We start from the raw sequence: 23,885 nt of genomic DNA, 5'->3' as shown, positions 1-23,885 counted from the left end.
GATGATCCTATTAAGTGAAGTAAGACAGAGAAAGACAAATATTACATGGTATCACTTACATGTAGAATCTAAAAAAATGACACAAATGAACCTATTTACAAAACAGAAACAGACTCACAGACATAGAAAAAAAACTTATGGTTACCAAAGAGGAAAGGGTAGGGAGGGGTAAATTAGGAATTTGAGATTAGCAGATACAAACTACTGTATGTAAAATAGATAAAACAACAAGGTCCCATGTATAGCACAGGAAACTATATTCAATACCTTGTAATAACCTATAATGAAAAAGTATATATATATTATATTTATTTACACATGTATATAAAAAAAACTGAATCACTATGCTGTACACCAGAAACTAACACAACATTGTAAATCCAACTATACCTCAAAACAAAAGAGTATGTCCATTTATGTCGTCCAAGGCCCTTCACTATCTGCTGCTCATCTGCCTTCTTGGGCTCGTTTCCCAGCTACACGTCTGCATGAGCCCTCAGCTCTGACTTCTCAGGACTCCTCAGAGATGTACAGATACGCCGCCCTTCATACCCTCCATCTACGCACATGTGGTCTGACTCTGCCTGCTCTCTCTATCTCCCTGGCCAACCCCTCCTCTGTCACCTCCTCTGCAAAGCCTTCCCCAACTTTCCATAAAGACTTAGTTGCACTCTCCTCTGTAGTCCCTCTTTTGTAAAACTGATCCCATTTTAGAGTAATGTTTTCTCCCCAGCTGGACTGCAGATACCTGAGGCATAGTAACCACTCTTTGGTCATCTTAATTCCCTAGCACATAATACAATGCCTGGCACTCGGCAAGTATTCAGTAAATGTTTGATGAAAGAATGAATGAGTGAATGAAGAAATTAATGCGATGAGTTAGAAGCTGTAAGCAGAGCACATTATGTTAAAATTGGAAAGTTGACCTAAGAAACAGAATGTAGCCATCACTTTGTGTTGGGCTCAGTACAACTTTGTGTTCATGTCTTGAGGTACCAAGGAAATGATCTCAGCTCTCAGTGAATTAAACTACCAACATGAAACCCAAAATGTCAAAACAGGCAGAATTTATTAATGTACTGATCATGGGAAAATCTTTAAAAGTATAAGACACTCAGGCCATTGCATTTTTGTATAGAAAGATAACTTTTAAGTGTTCTTTTTATTGTATAGTATTTAATTTTCTTAGAAAACTAATGAATCGATGACCTTATATCATGAAATATGCATGGCAACAAGGATAAAGAATATGAATGCTATTTTGGGTTGTTTATTCTGGTTAAGGCCTATATTTTAAAATAATACCCATTACCAGAGATCTCTCTCTTCATAGTGCAATATTATTTTCAATGATGATTCATAAAGCAGACATTTTTCATTTAGCTTTATTAAATTTCTTTTGCTGTTCCATTTAAAATTTTTTCTTCTTTGCATTCTGCCTCTCACTTGGGAGCAGTCAACCTCACCAGGTAACCGCAGCATGTTCACAAAGTCATCACAGACTTTGGAACCTTTATTCATTTGACATTTCATCTTCTCTGGTTTTTCAAAATTTTGAAAACCACCTTTTCATCAGCATACACCCCAGGGACACTTACTGAGCAAAGATGAGATGAGCGTTTGAAAGCCACATCCCTGACAACACTAGCTCAGCCAGATGGTCGTCCACCATACCTGGGGGCTTGGAGCACCCAGCAGAGCACACGCTGCATCTGGCCTAAACCCACTGCTCACTTACCTAGAAGCAGCTTCTGGCTAATGATGAAACAGCCCGATAAAAGGTGGATGTTCAGCCCATCAGCTGGATGTTTGTTTTACATCTTTTAAACATCTGGATTGTTGGCTCTTTTGTTCATCCTATCATCAGTTCAGCAAACATTTATGAAGTGTATGGTCTTTGCCAGACGTTCCACTAGGCACTGGGGGAATAGAAAGATGAGTGCATTCCCTTTCCTTAAAAGGTGCAATCCTGTGTGCCTGCAGGGAGGTGGAGGAAAATAGCAGGCCTAGCAGCAACCAGCCCTCAGCGGGGACAGGCAGGACACTTCCAGGGCAGGGAGGGGTGGGCAGGGACTCATACACCATGAGGCAGAGGGGTTAGAAGAGGCTTTCCTGAAGAAGTGGTCTTTGAGCTGGGCCTTCAAGGGTGTGTTGGAAGTTTCTGGATGGACAAAGAGGTGAAGGGCATTGCTCCCAGAGTGAACAACATGATCAAAGGCCTAAGCAGGCCTTTTTTTTTTTTTTTTTTTTTTGAACGATAATAACAGGTAATATTTTCTTGAGGGCTTACTTCAGGCCACGCATGTTAAATATATGGCTTGGTTTAACCCTCACAATCCCATGATGTGCTAAATATCTTCCGCCGCTCCTATAGATCCGCTATCTACCTTCTCCGCCTGTATCCCAGGAGGCTGACTGGTGTAGCCTCTACCCTCTGGCTTCTGGTTGTGTTCAACCAATGATGTTCCCAGCAGGCCATCAGAAGAAGAGATTAGCTGTCTTCAAGTTGAGTGCACCATCTCTCTCCTGCTGGGCCCTAACTGAGAAAACTAGAAACTGGGAGGTTGGTTAGGAATCTGTGCAGCAGTCCAGGCAGGAGATGGTGGCATCCTACTTTATCATTTATTAGAGAAGTGAAGCTTATTTATTTTGGAGAAAAATCTGAAAGTGTTTGCTCATGGTTTGTGTATCAGGGAAGACGTGGCGAGAAAGAGGAAAAACTCAAGGACATTTCCCAGGTTTTCATCTTGGATCTTGTGGCACCATTCAGTTGAATGGGGAAAGCCGGGAGAAGAGAGGATTTGGGGTGAGGTTGGAGAGGCAGAATCAAAAGTTTCATCTTGGACATATTTAGGGCAAGATGCCTGTTTGCATTTAAGTGGACATGTTGAGTAGGCCTAGAGGAGTGGTCACTCGGAGCTTAAGATTTAAATTTTTGACTTATTTTTTAAAATTTTGACTTTTTATTCCAACAATTATCATTTGAACAACTTTAAAATTACATTAAGTTCATGGAAGAATTTTAATAATTCATTGAATGGAAAGAATTGTGGAGAAAACAGTCCCTAAATTTGGCAAATCTTCAGGAATCAGTAATCCACATGATTAGTTGTCTAGTTATAAAAGAGTTTTGAAAAACAGCTGAACAATAAAGGTTTATAATTAATCTGATGATAGAATAACTGGTTAGTTAGAGTGAGAATTTGACAGAAATAGAGAAGGCTACCTAAGAAGTCATGCAGAAGACCAAATTTAAAATCTGAGTTGTCCATATGACAAGAAGGGTTATTCTAGGTAAGTGGAATTCTTAGCCACTAATTTAGATTTCCCCCAACCACCAACTTTAATTCAATTCCACAAATATTTATTGAGGATTTACATTTGTAGAAGGCAGTGTAGGGCCTCATGGGCATAAAATGCATTAAAGAAGTAAAATCCTTTAAGAGTTTCTTGGACTGCTACTAAACAAGAACTAAAATGTTTGTTTTCTCCATTAAATGAAAAAGCCAAGGAATCACAGAAACAAGCTGGAGAAGCCAAAGGTCTGGGCCACTCACAGCTTGAATCATTAGCTCTGAGGCCATAGATTTCTTTTTCCCTTAATTAGGGCTAAATGATGTGCTAGACCAGCCCTTGGAAGAAACTCTTTGGATTTGTGATGAGTAACAGTTGGCTGTAGACCACTGCCTGTTGTCCACCTACACACCCAGCTTTGTGGCATAGCCTAGAAGCTGTGTCCAGATGTAGACTTGCCACTCAGAAATCAAAGGATCCAGGGAGAACATGTTTCCATGGCAACCACATGTAGATGAGTTTTCTTTAGAAGGTTTGTCTCCAACCTGGATCGTGGGCCAGCTTCTGGGCCTAGAGTAGAGGCTTAGGATTGAATTGGGAAGCATCTCCCGTCTATTTAGGGGAAAGAGTGAGACCAGCCTCTTGGCAGCCTTGATGCTTAGAAGGCCTGGGGCTTCAGCTTGAAGCAGCATGCCAGGTCCCCTCCACTGCAAGCAGAGAGGCATTCCTACAACCACAGGAAGGACAGGCCAGGTTTTCTGGCTGTGTCCACCCCTCCCAGTCCACAGCATGCTCTCAGTGGGAGGTAGTTGAGTGCTGCATGGAGTGGAAACAAACCAGGTCTCACCTCATGTAAATTATTTCACCCCTCTAGCCTCAGCTTCTTTATCTGTAAAGTGGAGACAAGGTCTGCTTCATAGAGTGGTTTCACCTTTATTGTTAGCCTTCTTTTATTCAGTGGGTGGGCAGTTGAATCCAGCCACAAGAAAATACTTTTTTTTCCCCCTGTGGGACTCAAGAAAATTCTTTTCACTCCAAATTTTAGACATTTAAAGCATAACTAAAGGTCATTCAACCACTGGTTTGGATAGTTTGGGACAGTTTGAAAAGCTCTAGGGTTAAATGCCCTAATTAGATGAAGTTGATCGCTTTTCCAATTTCATTACCCAATAGCTCTGTGACCTCAAGCCATTCATATTGCAAACAAAGTGCAGAGTTCCTCAGTTGGGGCTCCAAGCAACTACCAGTTCTAACCAAGGCTTCCCTGGGTCCCAGGTTTATTTTATTCCCATTGGAAATGGTGGAGGGACATTCATTTGGAGAGATGATTCTCAATCCTGGTTACACAGGAATACGTGGGAGATTTAAAGAAATTTTTTTTTTAATTTAAAAAGTTAATGCCTGGGACACACGTCCCAGAGTTTCATGGATCTGAGATGGGGCCCAGGACTTAGAACAGGTGATTTTAAAGCACATCAGGATTGGGACCACTGAGTCAGAGGTGCCAGCTGGGCCCCAGCAGTGTTCTGACTGTACTCAGGACATCGTATCACTATGGGCACAAAGCCTCCTGGCTTCTGAGTCCAGCCCATTGAGCACAGACCCCCGTGAGTTCTGAGAGGCCACTGCCACAGCAGGAGATGCTCCTGCAGCACAAATTCCCAGGCTTTGCACACCCAGGACTAATTTTCAACAAGCACACGGGCAGCAGGTTAAAGAAAAGGAACTATTCTTGAAGAAAGCAGAGCACTACTTAGACTTTCTGCTGTAAAAAGTAGTTATGGGTCGATAGATTAGCTAGGGTTGGATTTTTTTTTCTTTTATATATTTCTTGGCTTTTGTACCTATGCCTCTTTTTTTACGTTTTAAAAATTTGTATACAATTTTAAGGGTTCCATTTACAGTCATTACAGAATATTGCCTATATTCCCTGTGCTGTACAGTACATCCTTGAACCTACCTTACCCCAGTAGCTTGTACCTCTTTCTTACTCCCTCACCTCGATAGTCTCCCCACCCCGAACTGGTAACCACTGGTTTGGTTTCTGTTTCTGTGAGTAGGCTTCCTTTTTCTTATATTCACTAGTTTGTTGTATTTTTTAGATTCCACACATAAGTGATATCATACACTATTTGTCTTTCTAGCTAGGGTTAGATTGACTAAAAATGACAGGACACCCAAAGTCACAGTGGCTTAAGTAAGAGAGAAAAGCGTTTTTCTCTCTCATACAAACACAGGCCGCCCAGGGATGGTATGGTGGCTTCACAATCAGGAAGCTAGGCTGCTTCTACCTTTTTGCCCAGCACTGTCCAAAGGGGAATGTTAAATTTTAGACATCATGTTCACATTCCAGATAGCAAGGAGGGGAAGGAAAGGGGAAGATCTCACACCCTCTTTATGGACATTTCCCTGGACTTGCACACAACCCTTCCATGAATGTCCCTTTGGCCAGCACTTAGTCACATGCCCCTTCAAGGGAGGTCAGCAAATACAGTCTGTATGCCAGAAAGTCATGTGCTCACCTAGAAACTGATGGTTTCTTTGCAGTGGCAAGGGAGGGGACAAAAACTTGGAATAAAAGCCTCCTGACCCCTCATGCTACCAGATCAGAACTATTAAATTACATGTAAACAGTATGATTGGGGTCCTTCTGAAAACCACTAAAATGAGAATATTTTTCTTTCTTTTTTTTTTTAATTGAAGTATAGTCAGTTTACAGTGTTGTGTTAATTTCTGGTATATTGGTGATTCAATTATATATATATATTGCTTTTCGTATTCTTTTTCATTATAGGCCATTACAATGTATTGAATATAGTTTCCCTGTGCTACACAGTAGGACCTTGTTGTTTGTTCATATATATAGTACTTAAGAATATTTCTCTTGTATCCCAAATTTCAGTGGCTCTTGGTCCCACTGCCCTAAGAAATCACCAGTCCTACAAGAAAGGTCTTCCAGGGAGTTCTTCAGAAAACCAAGCCTCAACTCTACCACCCCTCCACTAGGGCAGAGTGGATGTTCACACTCAGGGAGAAAGAGCTGCCTTCTCTGCAGGTTCATTCCTCCGGATTGACACTGATGGCAGGAGCTCTGTCTTGTTCATTCTGGAAACAGTACAGATTATTATCACTGGATCATAAATGTTTAACACCCTATTATACTAACCTTTTAAACCAGTTGTCTTGGGTGACAGCAAATCATACTTTAGGAGACATTTTCTAAGATTTAAAGGCCCTTGAAATTCCTGGATGCTCTAGTTAAATACTTGAGTTTCAGAGTGGAGGGGGTAGATCTTGCTACAAAATTCATTCAAAATTCAATACTTAGATTTAAAATTTTTAAAAATTTAAAAACATAAAGTAAAATAGAATACTTCAAAAAAAGATTGTGGAGGGTGTAGATCTTGCTACAATATTCTTTTCAAGCAGAGGAAGTAAAATCCTTTGAACTGGTTCCTGGGTTTTCTTCCTTTTTTTTTTTTTTTTCTTCCTTTCCTTTTTCACTCCTGACTCAGCCAAGGCTAAGGTAAGGATTGACAGTCAGACATGCTGCTGTCCTACATTGAGTCCACGTTCTCTTCCTTCCCCAGTGTTCCAGGACTTGTGGAGGGGGCACCCAGAAGCGGGAGGTCCTTTGCAAACAGCGCATGGCTGATGGCAGTTTCCTGGAGCTTCCTGAGACCTTCTGTTCAGCCTCCAAACTAGCCTCCCAGCAAGCCTGCAAGAAAGAGGACTGTCCCAGCGAGTGGCTTCTCTCTAACTGGACAGAGGTATGTAGGCTCAGAAGGAGAAACAAAGGATAAATAAGGACAAAAAAGGAGGCACTCAACCTTACACATATAGAAGGCAAGAACAGAACAAGAGAATCCTCCTAACATTTTGGAACAGAATTTTTGTAAGCATCTATACTGTAGTGTGTAACTAGGTTTTAACCAGGCTGCAGGGACATGAGTTAAGGGGCCGGCCCTACTCAACAGTCAGAAGCAAGGAGTGGCAAATGGGCTCTTCATGGAACAACACCAGAATACTGGGTGCTGCTCAGAATACTGGGTGCCCTCTACCTTCAATCCCGCCTTCCTGATCTCCCTACCTCTCCTCCTCCCAGATGTTTCTTGTCTCTCCTCAGGAAGGGCAAAGCCTCTCTCGTTCTTCTCTTCCAAGTTACCAGACAACAAGGAACATGATTTATTAGGAAAAGAAGGCCAAGGAAATCCTGCCTCTTTCCTGTCAGTTTCCTGGCTCTCAATTGTCAGAAGCTTCCCAGCAGGAGAACTTGATTTCCCCTGCTGCCTCGCATTTGGGGAGATGACTGCATCCGCCTTACCACTCCTGACTTACCTCAGAGTTAGGGATACACCCCCAACTAACCTACTTTTCTAAATCATCCCTACTCTAACACAAGCATAAATTAATTTGTTGCCACCCAGCTTCAACTTATTTTCCACCTCGCTTCCTTCTTTAAATTACCTACAACTCCCCCCTGCTTCATAGACCTGTGTATCTTCCATAAAGAAATCCCCCTGAAAGTATTGCCTCACAAGCAGATTTAGCCAAGAACAGAATTACTAGGCCTGAAGTGAAAATCTCTGTGTCAAAACCAGGTTCAGGACCCTCCCATTTCTTGCATAGAAGCATCTGGATTGGCCTCGCTGATCTCATCGCCGCCTCTGTATGATATCCAGCTCAAGGGAGGGAGCTGCTGCTGGTTGAAATACGTCCCAGAGACACTTGCTTCCACAGCAGGGAAAGCTGCCTCTGAAAATGAAGATGCCCCGTCTTTCAACCTACGTTCTGAGAATTCTTGCCCCGTATTTTATCAGCCCATGTAAAGGTCATCAGATGGTACCTACTGAGGGCACTGCATTGATAGTCAACCCACATCACCATAGGTTTTATAATCAGGCGGTAAAATTGCCTTCTGATGGAAGCTCCCCCATGTGTCTCAGAACAGAAGGGAGGTGATTACTATTTCATCTTTTAGAAACAATTTTATTTCAGAGGGATAGAAGATTAAAAGTGTGTGGGATGAGTGTGTGGGTGTATGTGTATGAGCATGCATGAACATGTTAGTGACAGTTCTTCCACAGACTGTTGATTTGGGGTGTGGGATCGTATATTAAAAAATCATAAGGAAACTAGCGGAGCGGGAGAGAGCACTGATGTGTTTGCCAGGTGAGTGGCTCTCTTGGGGGCATGTTGGAAAAGATGTGGCTCTCTTAAGTCTACAACGTCCATGAGTGGCATGCTGATGAACGGACTTGTGTGTGTCATTGCACTTGTGTGTTCCTCGAGTTTTGTGGCCTCTGAGCATATGGGATGCAGAAATCTGAAGGATTGGCCCTTGTGATTAGGCAGTCAGGGAAGAAGGTGGCTGCATTGAAAGCCCATGAGTCCCCTTAAGTAAAGGAGACCTTTAGAACAATATCTTGTGTAGTGAAGAGTTCATACTCAAAGACAGGCAAACTTAAGTTCAATTCCCGACTCTGCCACTTCCTGGCTGTATAATCTTGGGCTAATTACTTCACCTTTCTAGGCCTTACTGTGCTTTGCTAAATATTGGAGATGATTATAGTGTCTACTAACATGGTTATTGGGAGGCTTAAATTAAATGATATGTATAAAGTCCTTTGTGCCTGGTAAAAGTTAACCATTATTATTGTTACGATTTTTTTCCATCCTTCCTCATTGTCAGGAAAAGGAGAAGAAATTAAAGAAAGCACTTAACTTGACTGGCTGAACCCAGGGTCATGGCCGAGGCCCCCCACCAGCTTTGCTGGTCTTCCTAGGAGGCAGAAGTTCCATTTGGGGAACTAGGAATAGTTAGCCATCATCCAAAGAATGTTACTCGGGTCTGCATTATCTGGATAGATGAATGGAAATTCCAAACATTGAGAGGGGGCTGGGAGTGGTGGGAAGTAATCACTGATGCGCTAGGATTAAACTCAAGCTGGTGTCACAACACAGTGCTCCTGGGGGTCTTCACAGAGGCTCTGGTGGGCCTGTCATCCCAACATCCCTGCCCTTGGCCCTCTGGCTAGGATGAGACATTCATTCCACAACCCCCACACAACTCCCCCTGGAGAGAGGAAGACCTGGATGATCTATGGGTGTTTTGCATCCTTAGCTATCTGGGCTTAATCTCCTGGTTACTGCACAGACTCCCTCAGAGACAGAATTAAGCCAAAGTTTTAAACACTTCAAATAAAATTGCTTTCAGATTCTATGCTGAGAAAAGACCTCTCAGAAGACCTTACTTCTTTTCTTTAAAAGAAACACTTGCATCTCTTGGAAAAAAATTGGCTATTAAATATCTTTAAATCATATTTTTCTAGAAATTCCTCCCTCCCAAAATTATGAAAGAAGTTAAAGTCAGAATAGTCAATTTTGCAGCTAGAGGGAACTTAGAAGAGCCGATAGCCTAGTTGTTCTTTTAAAAATTAAAGCCACAAAACCCTTTTTTCAATTGAAATGTTACTATGAAGCCAGAAATATAAAACAGAACAAATCAAAGCTGTCCTGGTTGAAGTGTGGGAAGGGGTCCCGGATCTCCAGTGGCTGGGTCTCCAGATCACCCGAGAAGCCACTAAATCATTTCCTCAACATGTTAAAGAACAGAGTTTGAAAACCCGGCTCTAGGGTAGTTTCCCTGTTTTAGAGATGTGGAAATTGAGCCTAGAGAAAGAACTGGACCAAAATCATAAACTGATCTTCTAACAGCCAGTCTATTTTTCCATTTTTCTCCTTGGCAGCACTGAAATGACCATGCTTTTAAAATTTCCAGGCTCTTTACCTCCATCCCACCTGATCCCTGGATTTGGTGCTATGCTGTCATTTACAAGAAAATAAGGGGTGGGTGGAATCTGGAATCCACCATCATCAGGGAACAAAAGCAATTGATTTGATTCTCATCCCCATATTTTTCATCTTAAGTGTCTTTCAGGGTGGTAGAAATCAAAGTGCATTGCATGAAATAGTTCATTTCCATGGGCTAGCATATAAAACTTAGAAATAGAAGATAGTATTTTGGAGGCTTTTGCTGTCATTTTTCAAGTTAACGTGGCACACTGCCATGACCCTGGTTCAAGCCTTTATTATCTCAAGCCTGGACTACTGTGGCTTAACGTCCTTAACTGACATCCCTGCCTGCCATCTGTCTCCTACTCCCAACCCTCTCAGGCACCGTTGCCAGATTCACCTTCTCAAAACACCTCTTTCATCATTTCACTCCTCTCTTTTTTAATGGCTCCTCATTGCCTTATGGAATAGTTCCAAACATGCTGTCTGAAAATTAAACATCTCCAATGTCTGGCCCCAAACTACCTCTTGAGCTCCTGACACTCTCCAGTTGGCCCCTCTGTTCAGTCAAGCTGGTTTAGCTCTGCCCTCAAACCTACCTTGAACTTGTGCACTGAACTCTTCTACCTTGATTCTGGATATTTCCCTGCCACCCATGCATAGCCCTGGTTCTCTAAACCCATCCAGACTTCAGCCATCATCAAGACTAGGCCAGAAACCACTGGTATACAATAAGCATTCACCAGTTGTTAGTGTTAATTTTATAATACTTCACGTCTTCTAGTTTTATATTTTTACTAAATTATTTTATTGTTATTTAATTCTTTTAATAGCTTTATTGAGGTATAATTTACATACTGTAAAATTCAGCTTAGCATGTCTTCAAAGGTTTATCAGTGTTGTAGCGCATTATCAGAACATTTCTTCCCAATGTTCACAGCAGCACTACAATAGCCAAGACATGGAAACAACCTAAATGTCCATCAACAGATGACTGGATAAAAAAGTTGTGGTGGTATATTAATACAATGGAATTCTACTTGGCCATAAGAAATAATAAAATAATGCCATTTGCAACAACATGGATGTTCCTGGAGAATGTCATTCAGAGTGAAGTAAGCCAGAAAGAGAAAGAAAAATACCGTATGAGATCGCTTATATGAGGAATCTAAAAACAAAAACAAAAACAAAACAAATACAAAACAGAAATAGACTCATAGACATATAATACAAACTTGTGGTTGCCAAGGGGGCAGGGGGTGTTAAGGGACAGACTGGGATTTTAAAATGCAGAATAGATAAACAAGATTATACTGTATAGCACAGGGAAAAATATACAAGGTCTTGTGGTAGCTCATAGCAAAAAAAAATGTGACAATGAATATATACATGTTCATGTATGACTGAAAAATTCTGCTCTACACTAGAATTTGACACAACATTGTAAAATAACTATTACTCAATAAAAAAATGAAGAATCACATCTTCTTTATTCAGTCATCTGTTGATGGACATCTAGGCTGCTTCCATGTCTTGGCTATTGTAAATAGTGCTGCTATGAACTTTGGGGTGCAGGTGTCTCCTTGCAGTAGGGTTCCTTCTGGATAGATGCCCAGGAGCAGGACTTCTGGGTCCTATGGTAAGTCTATTCCTAGTCTTTTGAGGAATCTCCATACTGTTTTCCACAATGGCTTTCCTTGCTTCCCTCTCCCACTCTTAATTATTTAGATGTCTTCTTTTACAATTTTGTGTTTATTCTTTTTGTAATTCGTGGCAGTTATCTCCTTTCCATTTACGAGTTTCTCATTTTTGTAGCATCCTGCTTCTTTTCTATTTAGAGTAGACATGTCAATATTCCTTTTAGCATGGGTTTAGTGTTGCTAAACTCTTTGAGTTTTTACCTGTCTGTGAAGTTCTTTATCTCTCTTTCTATTCTAAAGGATAGCCTTGCTGGATAGAGTATCCTAGGCTGCATCTTTGTTTCATTCAGGACTTTGAATGTATCTTGCCACTCCCTTCTGGCCTGTAGTGTCTGTGTAGAGAAATCAGCTGAGAGCCTTATGGGGGTTCCCTTGCAACTCACTCTTTGTCTTTCTCTTGCTGCCTTTAGGATCCTTTCTTTATCCTTGACTCTGGCCATCTTGATTATGATATGTCTTGGTGTAGGTCTGTTTGGATTCTTCCTGTTTGGGACCCTCTGAGCCCCCTGTACTTGGATATCTGATTCCTTCTTTAGGTTTGGGAAGTTTTCAGTCATGATTTCTTCAAATACCTTTTCAATCCCCTTTGTTCTTTCTTCCTCTTCTGGAACTTCTATTATGTGTAGATTGGCACACTTTATATTATCCCATAGGTCCCTTATATTATTTTAATTGTTTTTTATTTGTTTTTCTCTCAACTGTTCTGATTGGGTGCTTTCTGTTGCCGTGTCTTCTAGGTCACCTATTCTTTCTTCTGCATTGTCTAGCCTGCTTTGCACAGCCTTTAGGTCAGCTCTGATCTCAGCAAATCAGTTTACTAATTCTACTTGGTTCTTCTTTATAGCTTCCATTTCATTTTTGACATATTTAATATCGCTAAACACTATTTCTTTTAGTTCCTTCAGTACTTTGATCAGTCCTTTTTTGAAATCTTGATCTAGTAGGCCATCTATGTCTATTTCCTTGATTGTGCTTTCAGGGGCTTTCTCTTGATCTTTTAATTGGGAGTGGTTCCTCTGCTTCATATTGCTCATATCTCTCTGGTACTGTGGCTTAAGGAGTATCAGTTATCTGGTTCTGCTGAAGACGGTGTGCTCTTAATGATTTTATTGAGAGGTCTTTGTGTCTTCGCCCTGTTTCACGAACTCAGCTTACTGTTTCCAGAGGCCCTCTGTTGGTGCCCTTGTCTGTGCTGCCCCCAATGGCTGTCCACTAGCAGATCGCACCCCCTCCTAACACTGGGTCAGGAGCTGAGCTTTTAACCGGTGGGCTGGCAGGTCACTCCCCCTCCCGATGCCGCACTCAGATGCTGCGCTGGGGGCGGGGGGAGGCAGGTGGGTGGATTGTGCCTCCTCCCAGCACCGTGGTCAGGTGCTGCGTTCCTGCTAGGACGGGGTGGGTGGGGGTGGCCGCCCGCCCTCTCCTGGAGCCAGTCGCTCCGCTGCTCTGTGCAGTGCCTGCTTCGCCTCAGGTCGGCGCTCTGAAGGTGGGCTTGGGGAAGTCCGCGGAACGGCCCCGCCCCTGATCCATGCCAAATCTCAGCTCCTTGTTTGTCTTGGTGGTGCAAATTCTCTGAGGTGCCAGGACAGAAAGATCCTATACGCCTCAGGATGTAAACAAATCTCAGTCCTACCTAGAAGGTTGTGGAACACCCGGGTGCGGATTCAGGGCTCGGCCCCTCCCCCGCCCGGGCGCTGCGCACAGGAGGAGGTGGCGGCCGTGGCTCCGCTTTGCTTTTTTTTCGCAATTTATGGGGGACCGAGGTTGTTCTGCTCTGTATCCCCCACCAGCCATGGCACACAGCCTCCTGCAGTCCTTCTGGGCTGCCTCAGTGCAGCCGCCCCAGTCCTCCGCCCGGCCCGGGCGGCCTGTCCTGGCCCCATCTGCCTGCTCGCGTCTTGGGCTGGGTGTCCTGGGTGTCGCAGGGACCCTTTGTGCCCGTTTGACTCAGTTCTGTCGGTCAAAGGGTACTCCGGGCAGATCTGAGCCTCGGAGGCTCCCCTTTCATCCTGCTGGCCTCTCCGTTGGAGAGGGGAGACCCAGCGAACAAGCGCCAGTTCTCCTTTGCCGCTCCCTCCCCGTAGGACTGGTCCTGCACTGTTTTGCTTTTTCTTCTTTTTTCCTTTTCTCCTACCAGATTTTTGGCGTCTTTGTCTTTCAAAGATGGTGATGTTCTTTGGGAGTTCAGCAGGTGCTCTGGTTGGCTGAGTAGGTCCGTAGATGTGAGTTTTGGTGTATTTGTGGGAGACGGTGAGCTACAAGCGTCCTTCTACTCCACCATCTTGCTTCTCCCCTTCTTATTTTCCACTTTTGGCTATTTTAAATAATGTTGCTATGAACATTTGCATACAAGTCTTTGTGTGGCTATATGTTTTCATTTCTCTTGGGAAAGATACCCAGGAATGAAATTGCTGGGTCATAGGGCAAATGTATGTTTAACTTTTTCAGAAACTATCAAACTATTTTCTAAAAGGGCCATGCTATTTTACATTCCCACCAGCAATATAGGAAGGCACTAATTTTTCCACATCCTCACTTATAATAATAACACTATTGTCTGTCTTTTTGATTAATGGAAATTCCAGTGGCTATAAAGTGGTATTTCATTATGGTTTTGATTTCTGTGTCCCTAATATGCTATTTCATTTTAACAGTGATTTCAGTGTTTTCTCATTATTTGATGCCAACTCCTGGAGGTTAGGAACCATCTTGCACATCTCTGTTTCATACCATTTAGCACCCCACCCCCTAACAAAGTAGCTGCATAACAACTATCTGATACTTGACATATGAATATTATAGTGTTCTTTTGTAAAGGAAGGAGAAAGGGATTAGTATTAGTTAAATGTCATTTCCATGTGTGCAATTTTACAATATATCATATCATATATTCATAAAATATATGAATTCCCAGTCTTGCAAAATAAGTATAAGAAGTTTGAAACAGATGCAGAGAATTTAAGTAACCTGCCAATTAGTGAAATAGCAAAGTAGGATTTGAACACAGGATCTATGTGTAACTCTAAAGCCCAGCCCAATAAAAATAAAAGCAGGTGAAATGTCCACAGGAAATGTGAGAGTGCAAGATCTTAGACTAGAACCTGGCTGCGATGTGGATGTGTCTTCCTACATTGTTACATAATTAATACTTCTCTCTCTCCCAGTTGCTATTGCTTTTCTCATATTTTGGTGAATTTGAGAGCCCCTACAAAACTTATTATCCTCTAGTTTCCTGCATTTACAAGCATTTGGCCTTTCTTTCCCCACCAGTGTTCCACGAGCTGCGGGGAGGGTACCCAGACTCGAAGTGCCATTTGCCGAAAGGTGCTGAAAACCGGGGTCTCAACTATTGTCAATTCCTCCTTGTGCCCTCCCCTGCCGTTCTCCTCGTCTATCAGGCCCTGTATGCTGGCCACCTGTGCAAGTGAGTACACCAGCGCTTGGGGGGGTAGGGAGACGGCCAGAGCCAAGAGCAGTAGCTTTCCCTAAACCCAGACCAACAAACGGAAGATGGTCAGTAAAGCCCACAGAGGGCAATAGGCTGGTAAGCTCAGCTGGAGATGGAAAAGGAATCTTAATTATAGGCAGGATGCTCCTTTTCACTGGAAAAACAGTTTGCAGGAGGTAGAGCAAAGTTCACTTGCTGGCAGATGGAGATCTGGAAGCTGGAGTCAGCATATTACTAATGAAGTCTAATGTTACCCACTCCAGGGTTTTAAACTACTCTAAACAGATTTGTTCTGTTTAATATTAACCCGCAGAGGCATAACACTTCTCGGGTCTCTTCCATGTACATCTGTGCCTTGGTGCTCTGCAGGACTCAAAAGGAAGACATTCTCCTTCTCTTGTCCTCTGCCTCTTTTTATGATACCGATTTCTTTCTTTCTTTTTTTAAAGTCCCTTTAATGAGAGGAACTGCCTTTCCCCTGGGATCACCCTCCATCTAGAATCTTGCATTTCAGCTTTTTAGGGGTAGAAAGCTCAACAGGCTGATAGCAGGTTGCCCCAGTGCATCCCATTAGTTCTCGAGGGTTTGATGGTGGCAGCAGCTTGATGGTCCACAGCTGGTAGCCTGTTCCTCCTGGAAAACAGAAGGTGGTAGATGAAGGCCCTGGACAAAGCAAACTCTGAAGTGCCTTCTTTCCCTCTTTTCTCTTTTGTCCCAACATCTCACTTTCTCTTCTCTTCGCCCTCTCTTTTGTCTTCTCTCATCACTGCACCTCACTCCTATTTCTCTGCTGTCCAATATTCCTTCTCCATCCATCTGGCTTCCCTTTCATTGCTTCATTCCAGGGCCCGGACGGCCATCCACAAAGCACAGTCCTCACATAGCAGCAGCCAGGAAGATATACATCCAGACCCGCAGGCAGAGGAAGCTGCACTTCGTTGTAGGGGGATTTGCCTACCTGCTCCCCAAGACCACAGTGGTGCTGCGGTGCCCCACGCGGCGCTTTCGCAAGCCCCTCATCACCTGGGAGAAAGACGGCCAGCACCTCATCAGCTCTGCCCATGTCACCATGGCCCCTTTTGGGTACCTGATGATCCACCGCCTCAAGCCTTCTGATGCAGGCATCTACACTTGCTCAGTGGGACCTGCCCGGGAGCAGTTTGTGATTAAGCTCATTGGAGGCAACCGGAAGCTGGTAACCCGGCCCTTGAGCCCGAGGAGCGAGGAGGAGGCCCTAGCAGTGAGGAAGGCCAGCCCGAAGGAGACCCTGCAGACCCACAAACACCAGAACGGGATCTTCTCCAACGGCAGCAAGACTGAGAAGCGGAGTCTCCCTGCTGATGCTGGGAGCCGCTATGATGACCTTGTCTCTCGGCTGCTGGAGCAGAGGGATAGGCCTGGAGAGCCCCTGGCCTCGTGGGAGGTCCAGGACTCCACAGAAAGGAACACGTCCTCAGAGGAGGACCAGAACGCCGAGCAGGCCCTTGTGCCCTTCGCCATAGTGATTGATCAGCAGCGCCTGGACAATATCCTCCGGAACCTCTCCCAGCAACCCAAGGAGCTCAGCGACATCTACAGCAAGCACCTGGTGGCCCAGCTGGCCCAGGAGATCTTCCGCAGCCACCTAGAGCACCAGGATGTGCTCCTCAAGCCACCTGAGCGAAGGATTCCTCCAGTGGCGATCACTCCTCATAATCACGTGTCAGGCTTCAGCAGCTTCCTGCGGACCTCATCCACCGGGGAGGCGGGGGGCGGCTCTCGCCGGCCACACCGCAAGCCCGTCATCCTGCGGAAGATCTCAGCCGCCCAGCAGCTCTCAGCCTCCGAGGTGGTCACCCACCTGGGGCAGACTGTGGCCCTGGCCAGCGGGACACTGAGTGTGCTTCTGCACTGTGAGGCCATAGGCAACCCAAAGCCTACCATCAGCTGGGCCAGGAACGGAGAAGAGGTTCAGTTCAGCAACAGGTGAGCTCTGCAGTTACCTGGGCTGGGAAGGGAGGAGGGCAAGGGGCCACATTTTGCGGGAGGCACCTATTCATTCTTCCTTCAAGGTGTTTCCAAGGCTGTGGCTTAAAGCACTGGGCCTCAGAGATTGCTTGCATCCTGGGTTTCAAGCCCTCTCTCGTCACTGATAGACCATTGCAACAAAGACGAACTATTTCATTTCTCTAAACTTTCTGCTCTCATCTTTATAAGGTAATAATAGTGAGAATGCCTACCAACCCCAATCCCCATAGGCTCCCAAAGATTAATGAGATACTTTCTGGATAGCTTTGAACTTTTGGCAGAAAGATATCATTCCAGGCCAAGATATTATTACAGTACCATTTTGTGAGATGAACTGCTGAAAAGCTTACACACCAGGATGCTGTCTCCATGTGTGTGGTCCCCCAGGGCTGGGGAGAAAGTGCAGCCAGCTTCTTTTGCTCCCGTGGGTGAACCCATCCTCTGTCTGGACTGGACAAGACTATTTATTCCAGAAAGGTTTTATTCCTGGTCAGACCTGTGATTAAGTATTCTAGTATCTCTTGGTAGCTCTGTTTTGATATGTCTTTACTGGGATGACAGCATGTATTACTTACTGGTTTCCTTGGGCTATGGCCATTCACAATGTAAAATCAATAGTGATGGAAGAAGTAATAATAATGATAGTATTTTCTGAATACTACCTATGTGCCAAGCAGCATGCCATGCTTCCTACATACATCCTCTTTTCATCTTTATAGTGGCCCTGACAACAAGCTGGCATTGACTGAGTAGTAACTATCTACCAGGCAAGTGTAAACTCTTTTTGTGCTTTATCTCACCAACTTCTAACAGTAGTCCTAAGAACTAGGTGTACAAAAGAGGAAAGAAAGTCTAGCAACTTGCTGAAGATCATATTTATTAGGTGGCAGAGCCAAGATATGTGACAAAAATAAGATAAACAGCCAATGGGAGAAGGGTAGACTATGGATGAGAGAGGAACCTTTAAGGTCCTCCAGTCCAAAGTCCTCATTTTAACTTTGTATCCTCTCTGAATCCATGAAGAATGCTGTTTTCATTAAATGTACTTTGAAATGCTATTGTTCAGCTAATCTTTTTCATTAGCTTGCTGGCTTTGAGTAATGAGGGAAAGAAGCCAGGATTTATTGTGCCAGGCAGAATGCCACATTTATTTATATGTTGTTGCATTTCTTCTGACTGTCAACTGCAAGAGTGACATTATCCTCCAGTTTCACATAGATGGTTGAGGGTTAGGAGCTCCCAGAAGATCACACTTTAGTAAGAGCCAGACCAAGGATTCAATATCAGATTTACGTGGTTCCAAAAGAGTACTCCTTGGACTCTACTGAGATTTGATGTCCACTCTTCTGAGACTTAATGAACAAATTGTGACCTGTATCTGTCCTGCCCATGTCTTTTGTGCTTTTGAAATGCCAATAATAGTGCCTCTCAGCCTGAGTACTTACAGATCAAATAGCTTTAATAACAATCTAAGAATTTTTTTCTGTGACACTGTGCTCAATGCTGTAAAGGTATTACCTTGTTTAATCTTATGGGAAAAAAAAAAAACCCTGTGGAGTGAGTACCATTATTGTTACCACATGGGTAGTGAGAAAGCTGAGGCACTGGTGTTGGACCCGCATATAAACACTGAAGATAAGGTCTGGATGCAGACAATGTGCCTGGAGAGCCTGGGATGGTAACCGCTCCTGTTGTTTGCTTCTCGGTCCCCAGCTTATACTTTCCTTGATGAGCTTAACTGCTTGATCAGATCCCTGCAGTTCTTTCTAGAAATCTTTGTAAGGAATTTGTGAGTCAGACCAAAGTTGCAGTCAATCCCCTTGAGGCCACTGGGTCATGGAGAAGCAGTGCCGGTGTCAGACCCCAGGATGATGGGTTCTGATTGAAAGTGGTACCCTGGTGCTCAGGTGCATGGTGCAGTGGAACTCACCTCTGTCACTGCACAGTCACACCTATTGTGCCCAAATCATGCATGCCTCCCGCCAGCCAGTTTCTCAAGTATAGGTACTGTTTTATGTGTATTACCTGGGCCTGTTGCCCAGGATGGGTACTATTTAGATCGAAAGGAGTCACAGTGGGCTGTGTGAAGAACATAGGGATTAACATTTCTTTACTAAGTAATGTAACTGTGCCCCCATGCTAGCAACTTCCATAGCCATCAACTCAGTTAATGTCCACTGCAAGGTGTAACACATGAGCAGATATCCCTATTTCAGAGGTAGGGAAACCAAGGCTCATGATAATTAAAGAAGTTGACCACTGTTAGGTAGCTGGTAAAAGGCAGAATCGAAAGAACAGATTCAAACCCAGTCCTGCCCAACTCAGGCTCTTACTGTTTTGCGTGAAAAAGTTCATGTTTGCACGCATCTCCTATACTTCACTAGGGATACCAAGTTGCCTCAAGACCCCTGCTGTTTTTTTACCAGGTTTTTCCAGGGTCCCTTCCTTTGAATAGAGCCTACTTCCTCCAAAAAGCTGTAGGAGAAGGCAGGCCATTGGGAAGGGGGAGGGGACGATCAGGGCTCTGCTCTGCCTGGAACTACGGGGAGAACATTGAGTCTATGGCTTCCTCAGAGGTCCCGACAATTTCCTTGAGTGCTAGAGCTTATTTTATGAAATCAAGGATCATGGGCCATTGATGTCACCTGGTGACTAGGGAAGATGTGGAAGGAGTTAGATGAGGATTGAGGGCTTCAGGCTTGTCTTGTCAAACCCCTTCACTTTCCTCAGCCTTAATCCCTTCATTTCTAAAATGAGGGAGTTGTAGCAGATCATCTCTGAGGTCCCATCTACCACCTTTGCTCATTCACAGAAGGTCACAGAGGTTAAAACCCATGTGTTGATGGAGAGTGGGGACAGCCTTGAGCACAGTAACTTCAAGATTTGTTGAAAAATTTGTTTCTGAGTGCTCTACAAAGTAGAGATTCATTGATCGCAGGAATCAGTGGGGACGACCTCACTTAAAGCTAAACAGATGTATTTACTGCTGGATTTTACTTCTATTATTTTAATATAGTATTTGATTTTTTCTTTTTTATTATGAAAGTAATAAAGAGGCTATAAAACAATTCAAATAATACCTAAATCTATAAAGCAGAAATGCAAGTCTCCTTCATGCCCCCAACCCTATTCCCCAGGGGCTGTCACCCTTAATAATTTGGTATACATCCTTTTGGAATTGTTATGTCTTTTATTGTGTTACATATAAAACATATACACACGTAGGATTCATGTTTTTTAATGGGATGTTACTCATGTTTAGAAGTTTGAATTGATTTTTATTCAACAACATGTCTAGGAGACATTTCAGAGTAGTATGTATCACCTTTTTTAACAGTTGATTACTTTTCTTGAATGCATTTAACTACCCCTCAATTGAATATCATTTTAGTTTCTCCACTTTTTAACTCTAAGCATTACAACGTGTGTTGTGATATTCCAAGTGGGTATAGTATGCAGTGTTTTCCAAGTACTTTTTTGATCAATGAACAATTTTTTGGCCTAGGAATCTCAAGGATACCAATCATTCTTGACATACCATTTAGAAATATGACTTTTGCCTTTTAATTTTCACTTTCATGGGCATTAAGAGTCTAACGGCTTTAAGATGAAGAAGTTTCAGTGGCATCCAGCTAGAAAAACAAACATGGCGGTCAGGTGCTAAAGTTACGAAAAGTTCTAGACCTAGGAGAGGAGAGGGCAAATCCTGTGTCTTCAAGCACCAGGACATTCGTCAGAGTGGGAGTGGGGATAACATTAAGAGGGAAAGCACATGGTGGGGGGAAATGGGCAAACAGTTTTCCATTTTTTACCACTATCATGATTTCTTCCTACCTGTAGCCTTGACGGAGCTTTGTAATGCAAGTTAATGGCATGCAGTGGGGAAAAATAAGAGATTTCTGTTTCTGATCTTTCACATCATAATTTTTCCATTTTGCTTAGCTGGCTAGTAAGAAATAATGCTGAAGTTTAGTTTTCTCTGCAGTTTTCCAAGTGCTGTTTGAGAAAAGAAGTGGATGTATCTGCCCAGAGCACGCAGGAGGCACAGAGCTGCCATTGGGACTGCATTGCTCTGGGCTGTTGGTGACCTCTTTTGTGTTGGGTTTCATTGCTTGTCATCATTACTGTCTGTGGTAGCAGCTCAGAAATGCTCATTTACTTTCGAACAGAGAAGTGCTGAAATGCCCAGTGTGATACTTCAGTTAGTCTGTTTTTGCTTAGTACCCAAATCCATCTTTCTGAAAGAGTCTGCCAGCTTCGGCTGGCTGTTGGTCTACAGGACTTTGCAAATGTATTAAAGTATATTCTAAGTAGCCTGAGCCAGCAAGATAGGTCAAGGTAGAAAGAAACTGAAGTCTGTTACTTCTTGGCTTTGAAATATGCCAGAGCTAGATTTGAAAGAAACTGGTTTGCAGAACCACTCACAATTCAGATACTATTCATATCATCATATATGTAATTTACTAGTTAAAATGAATTCACATGATTCTTTGAAGCACATGTCGGCCTCTCAAACACTAGTTTACAGGATGTCCCTCAGTGTATTATGAGACTGGTTCTTTATAATCCCTGCTTCTTCCTTTACTTCACAAACTCTCCTGTGCTTACTCTGAGCCAGACCCTATGTTAGATACTAGGGATGGAGAAAAAGGAGGCTCATTCACTGTCAATGAGACTAGTTAGGAAACCAGAGAAGTGATTGCAGTGTTGAGGTGCTAAGAGAGAGGTATGCATATTTGTTCATTCCATAGGTGTTTATTAATCTACCTCTTACATGTTAGATACATACCTATTTGTTGAAACATTATAGTGAATGAAGTAAAAGTCCATGTTCTCTTGCAGTTTTCACGCATTCAGATATCTGCTCAGAGGGCACACATCACAAAGGCCTTCCCTGATCCCTCTATCTGAAAGAACACTCCTCATCGCTCTCTAACTCTTTAACTCTGCTCTTTTATGCACAGAATTTAATTGTTATCTAACATATTCCACATTTACATGTTGATTGCCTGTCCATAAGAGTAGAGACTTTCTTTACTGCTGTGTCCCCAGTGCTGGGAAGAGTACCTGGCACTAAACAGGTTCTTAGTAAATAGTGAATGAATTAATGAATGAGTGTGAAGCAAGACAATAAACACAGAAAAGCACACAACAAAGTGTTGGGCAGAAAGTTAAAACAGGTCTTTGATAAGGAATGATCTGGTGACCACGTTAGATGGGTGCTCTGAGGAGGTTACCTATAAGCCAAGAGCTGAATGATGACCAACGTCCAGCAATATGACATCAGAAGGAAGAGTGTTTCTGGGCAAGGGACAGGCAATGCAAACCACCCACCCCTCCCAAGGGGAAAATGACTTTATTGTGTTGAAAGAACCCAAAAAGAGTTCACTTGGTCGTAGTGTAGCAGGCAGAAGGTAGAGGTGGTGTGGGATGAGGCCACGAGGGTGACCAGAGACCAGGAAAGGGAGTTTAGGTTTTAGTCTGAGCACCACAGGGAGATTTTGGAGGATTTCAGCCAGGAAAACGAAATGACCTAATTTCCATTTTTATAGACTCACACTGGCTGCTTTGTGGTGAGTGGATTAGAGAGAAGCATGAGCAGAAGCTGGGGGGTTAGTAAGGGGCCCTTTGCAATTGTCCCTTCAACTCTCCAAGTATTTGTTGAGCATTAGATACAGTGACAGGCACCAGACAGTGAGATGGTAAATAAGGAAAGGTCCCTGCTCCGCGGAAACTAAGACAGAGTGAAGGGTTTATGGAGAATGCAACAGCTTGGGCCTCACGTCTGTTTTAAACCCCAGTGGTCCCAGTACTTCTCTTGAAACTTCTAAACTTTTAAAAGGAGATAGAGGAGGGGTTCCCATATTCAGTGTGTACAGTAAATACCAGGAACTTGTTAGAAATGCAAACACCCCCATCCTACCCTACCCTAGAAACTCTTTCTACAGTAAGGCCCGGTCATTTGCATCTTAACAGGCCCTACAGGTGGTTCTGAGGTTCAGGGTTCAAGGAACATGTTTAAGAAGAGCTGAGAGAGTAAATGGAGAAAGGTGAACCTCTGAGTAGAATTATGCACTTGCTATCACTTCTATTAAAAGATTTGGTCCAGTCAGACAGAATTCCATGCTAAAATGACACTTAGGAATTCCAAGCACTCTCCCATCCTCTTGCCTCCTTCCCAGACTCCACCAGCTTGCATGTGGGTTAGATTTAGTTCCTATAGTACCTAGGTTTTGAGAGAGACCACGAAGTGTGTGTGTATGGAGGCTATAGATATGGTGGCAGTTAAGACTCCCAATCTGCCAATTTTCTAGAAAAGTTCTGGACCAGCTAGAGGTTAGAGGTTAATTACTAAGTGTGGTCAGGTAGTTCAGCCTGAATACAAAGAAGAGGACTGGACTTCATGGCTCAGTCATCAGGGGTGAGTTGGAAAGTCCTTTTCGGAGAGCTGTGTGCCAGTTGATTTAGAAAACAAGAGAACTCTGTTTCATTTTCCCTTTGCTTTTTTTACTGAATCCGCGTAGCTCATGTGTATCCGTAATTGACTGGCTCCTCCGTGTTGCTGCATTGTGACAGGTCTTGCAGCCTCACTTCATGGGCTGAGTGCATTATTGGTACCTGAGTAGTTTGATAACATTAAT

The 23,885-nt window shown here is 43.4% G+C and overlaps 1 protein-coding gene across 3 annotated transcripts in view; it reads left to right on the top strand.

Annotated features, from left to right (window-relative positions):
• The window catches only part of ADAMTSL1 (ADAMTS like 1), an 825,746-nt gene that overhangs the window by 688,242 nt on the left and 113,619 nt on the right, over nucleotides 1-23,885 (top strand). For all 3 annotated transcript variants that reach the window (XM_045509897.2, XM_045509896.2, XM_010946030.3), the window contains 3 exons: nucleotides 6,885-7,064; nucleotides 15,060-15,213; nucleotides 16,083-17,202. In XM_045509897.2, coding sequence (XP_045365853.1) covers nucleotides 6,885-7,064; nucleotides 15,060-15,213; nucleotides 16,083-17,202 — 1,454 coding nt within the window. The remainder of the gene's footprint in view (nucleotides 1-6,884; nucleotides 7,065-15,059; nucleotides 15,214-16,082; nucleotides 17,203-23,885) is intronic.

This window comes from Camelus bactrianus, chromosome 4 (genome assembly GCF_048773025.1).
Source record: "Camelus bactrianus isolate YW-2024 breed Bactrian camel chromosome 4, ASM4877302v1, whole genome shotgun sequence".
In the NCBI taxonomy this organism is placed as follows: domain Eukaryota; kingdom Metazoa; phylum Chordata; class Mammalia; order Artiodactyla; family Camelidae; genus Camelus; species Camelus bactrianus.
This window is presented reverse-complemented; position numbering and strand designations above follow the sequence as displayed.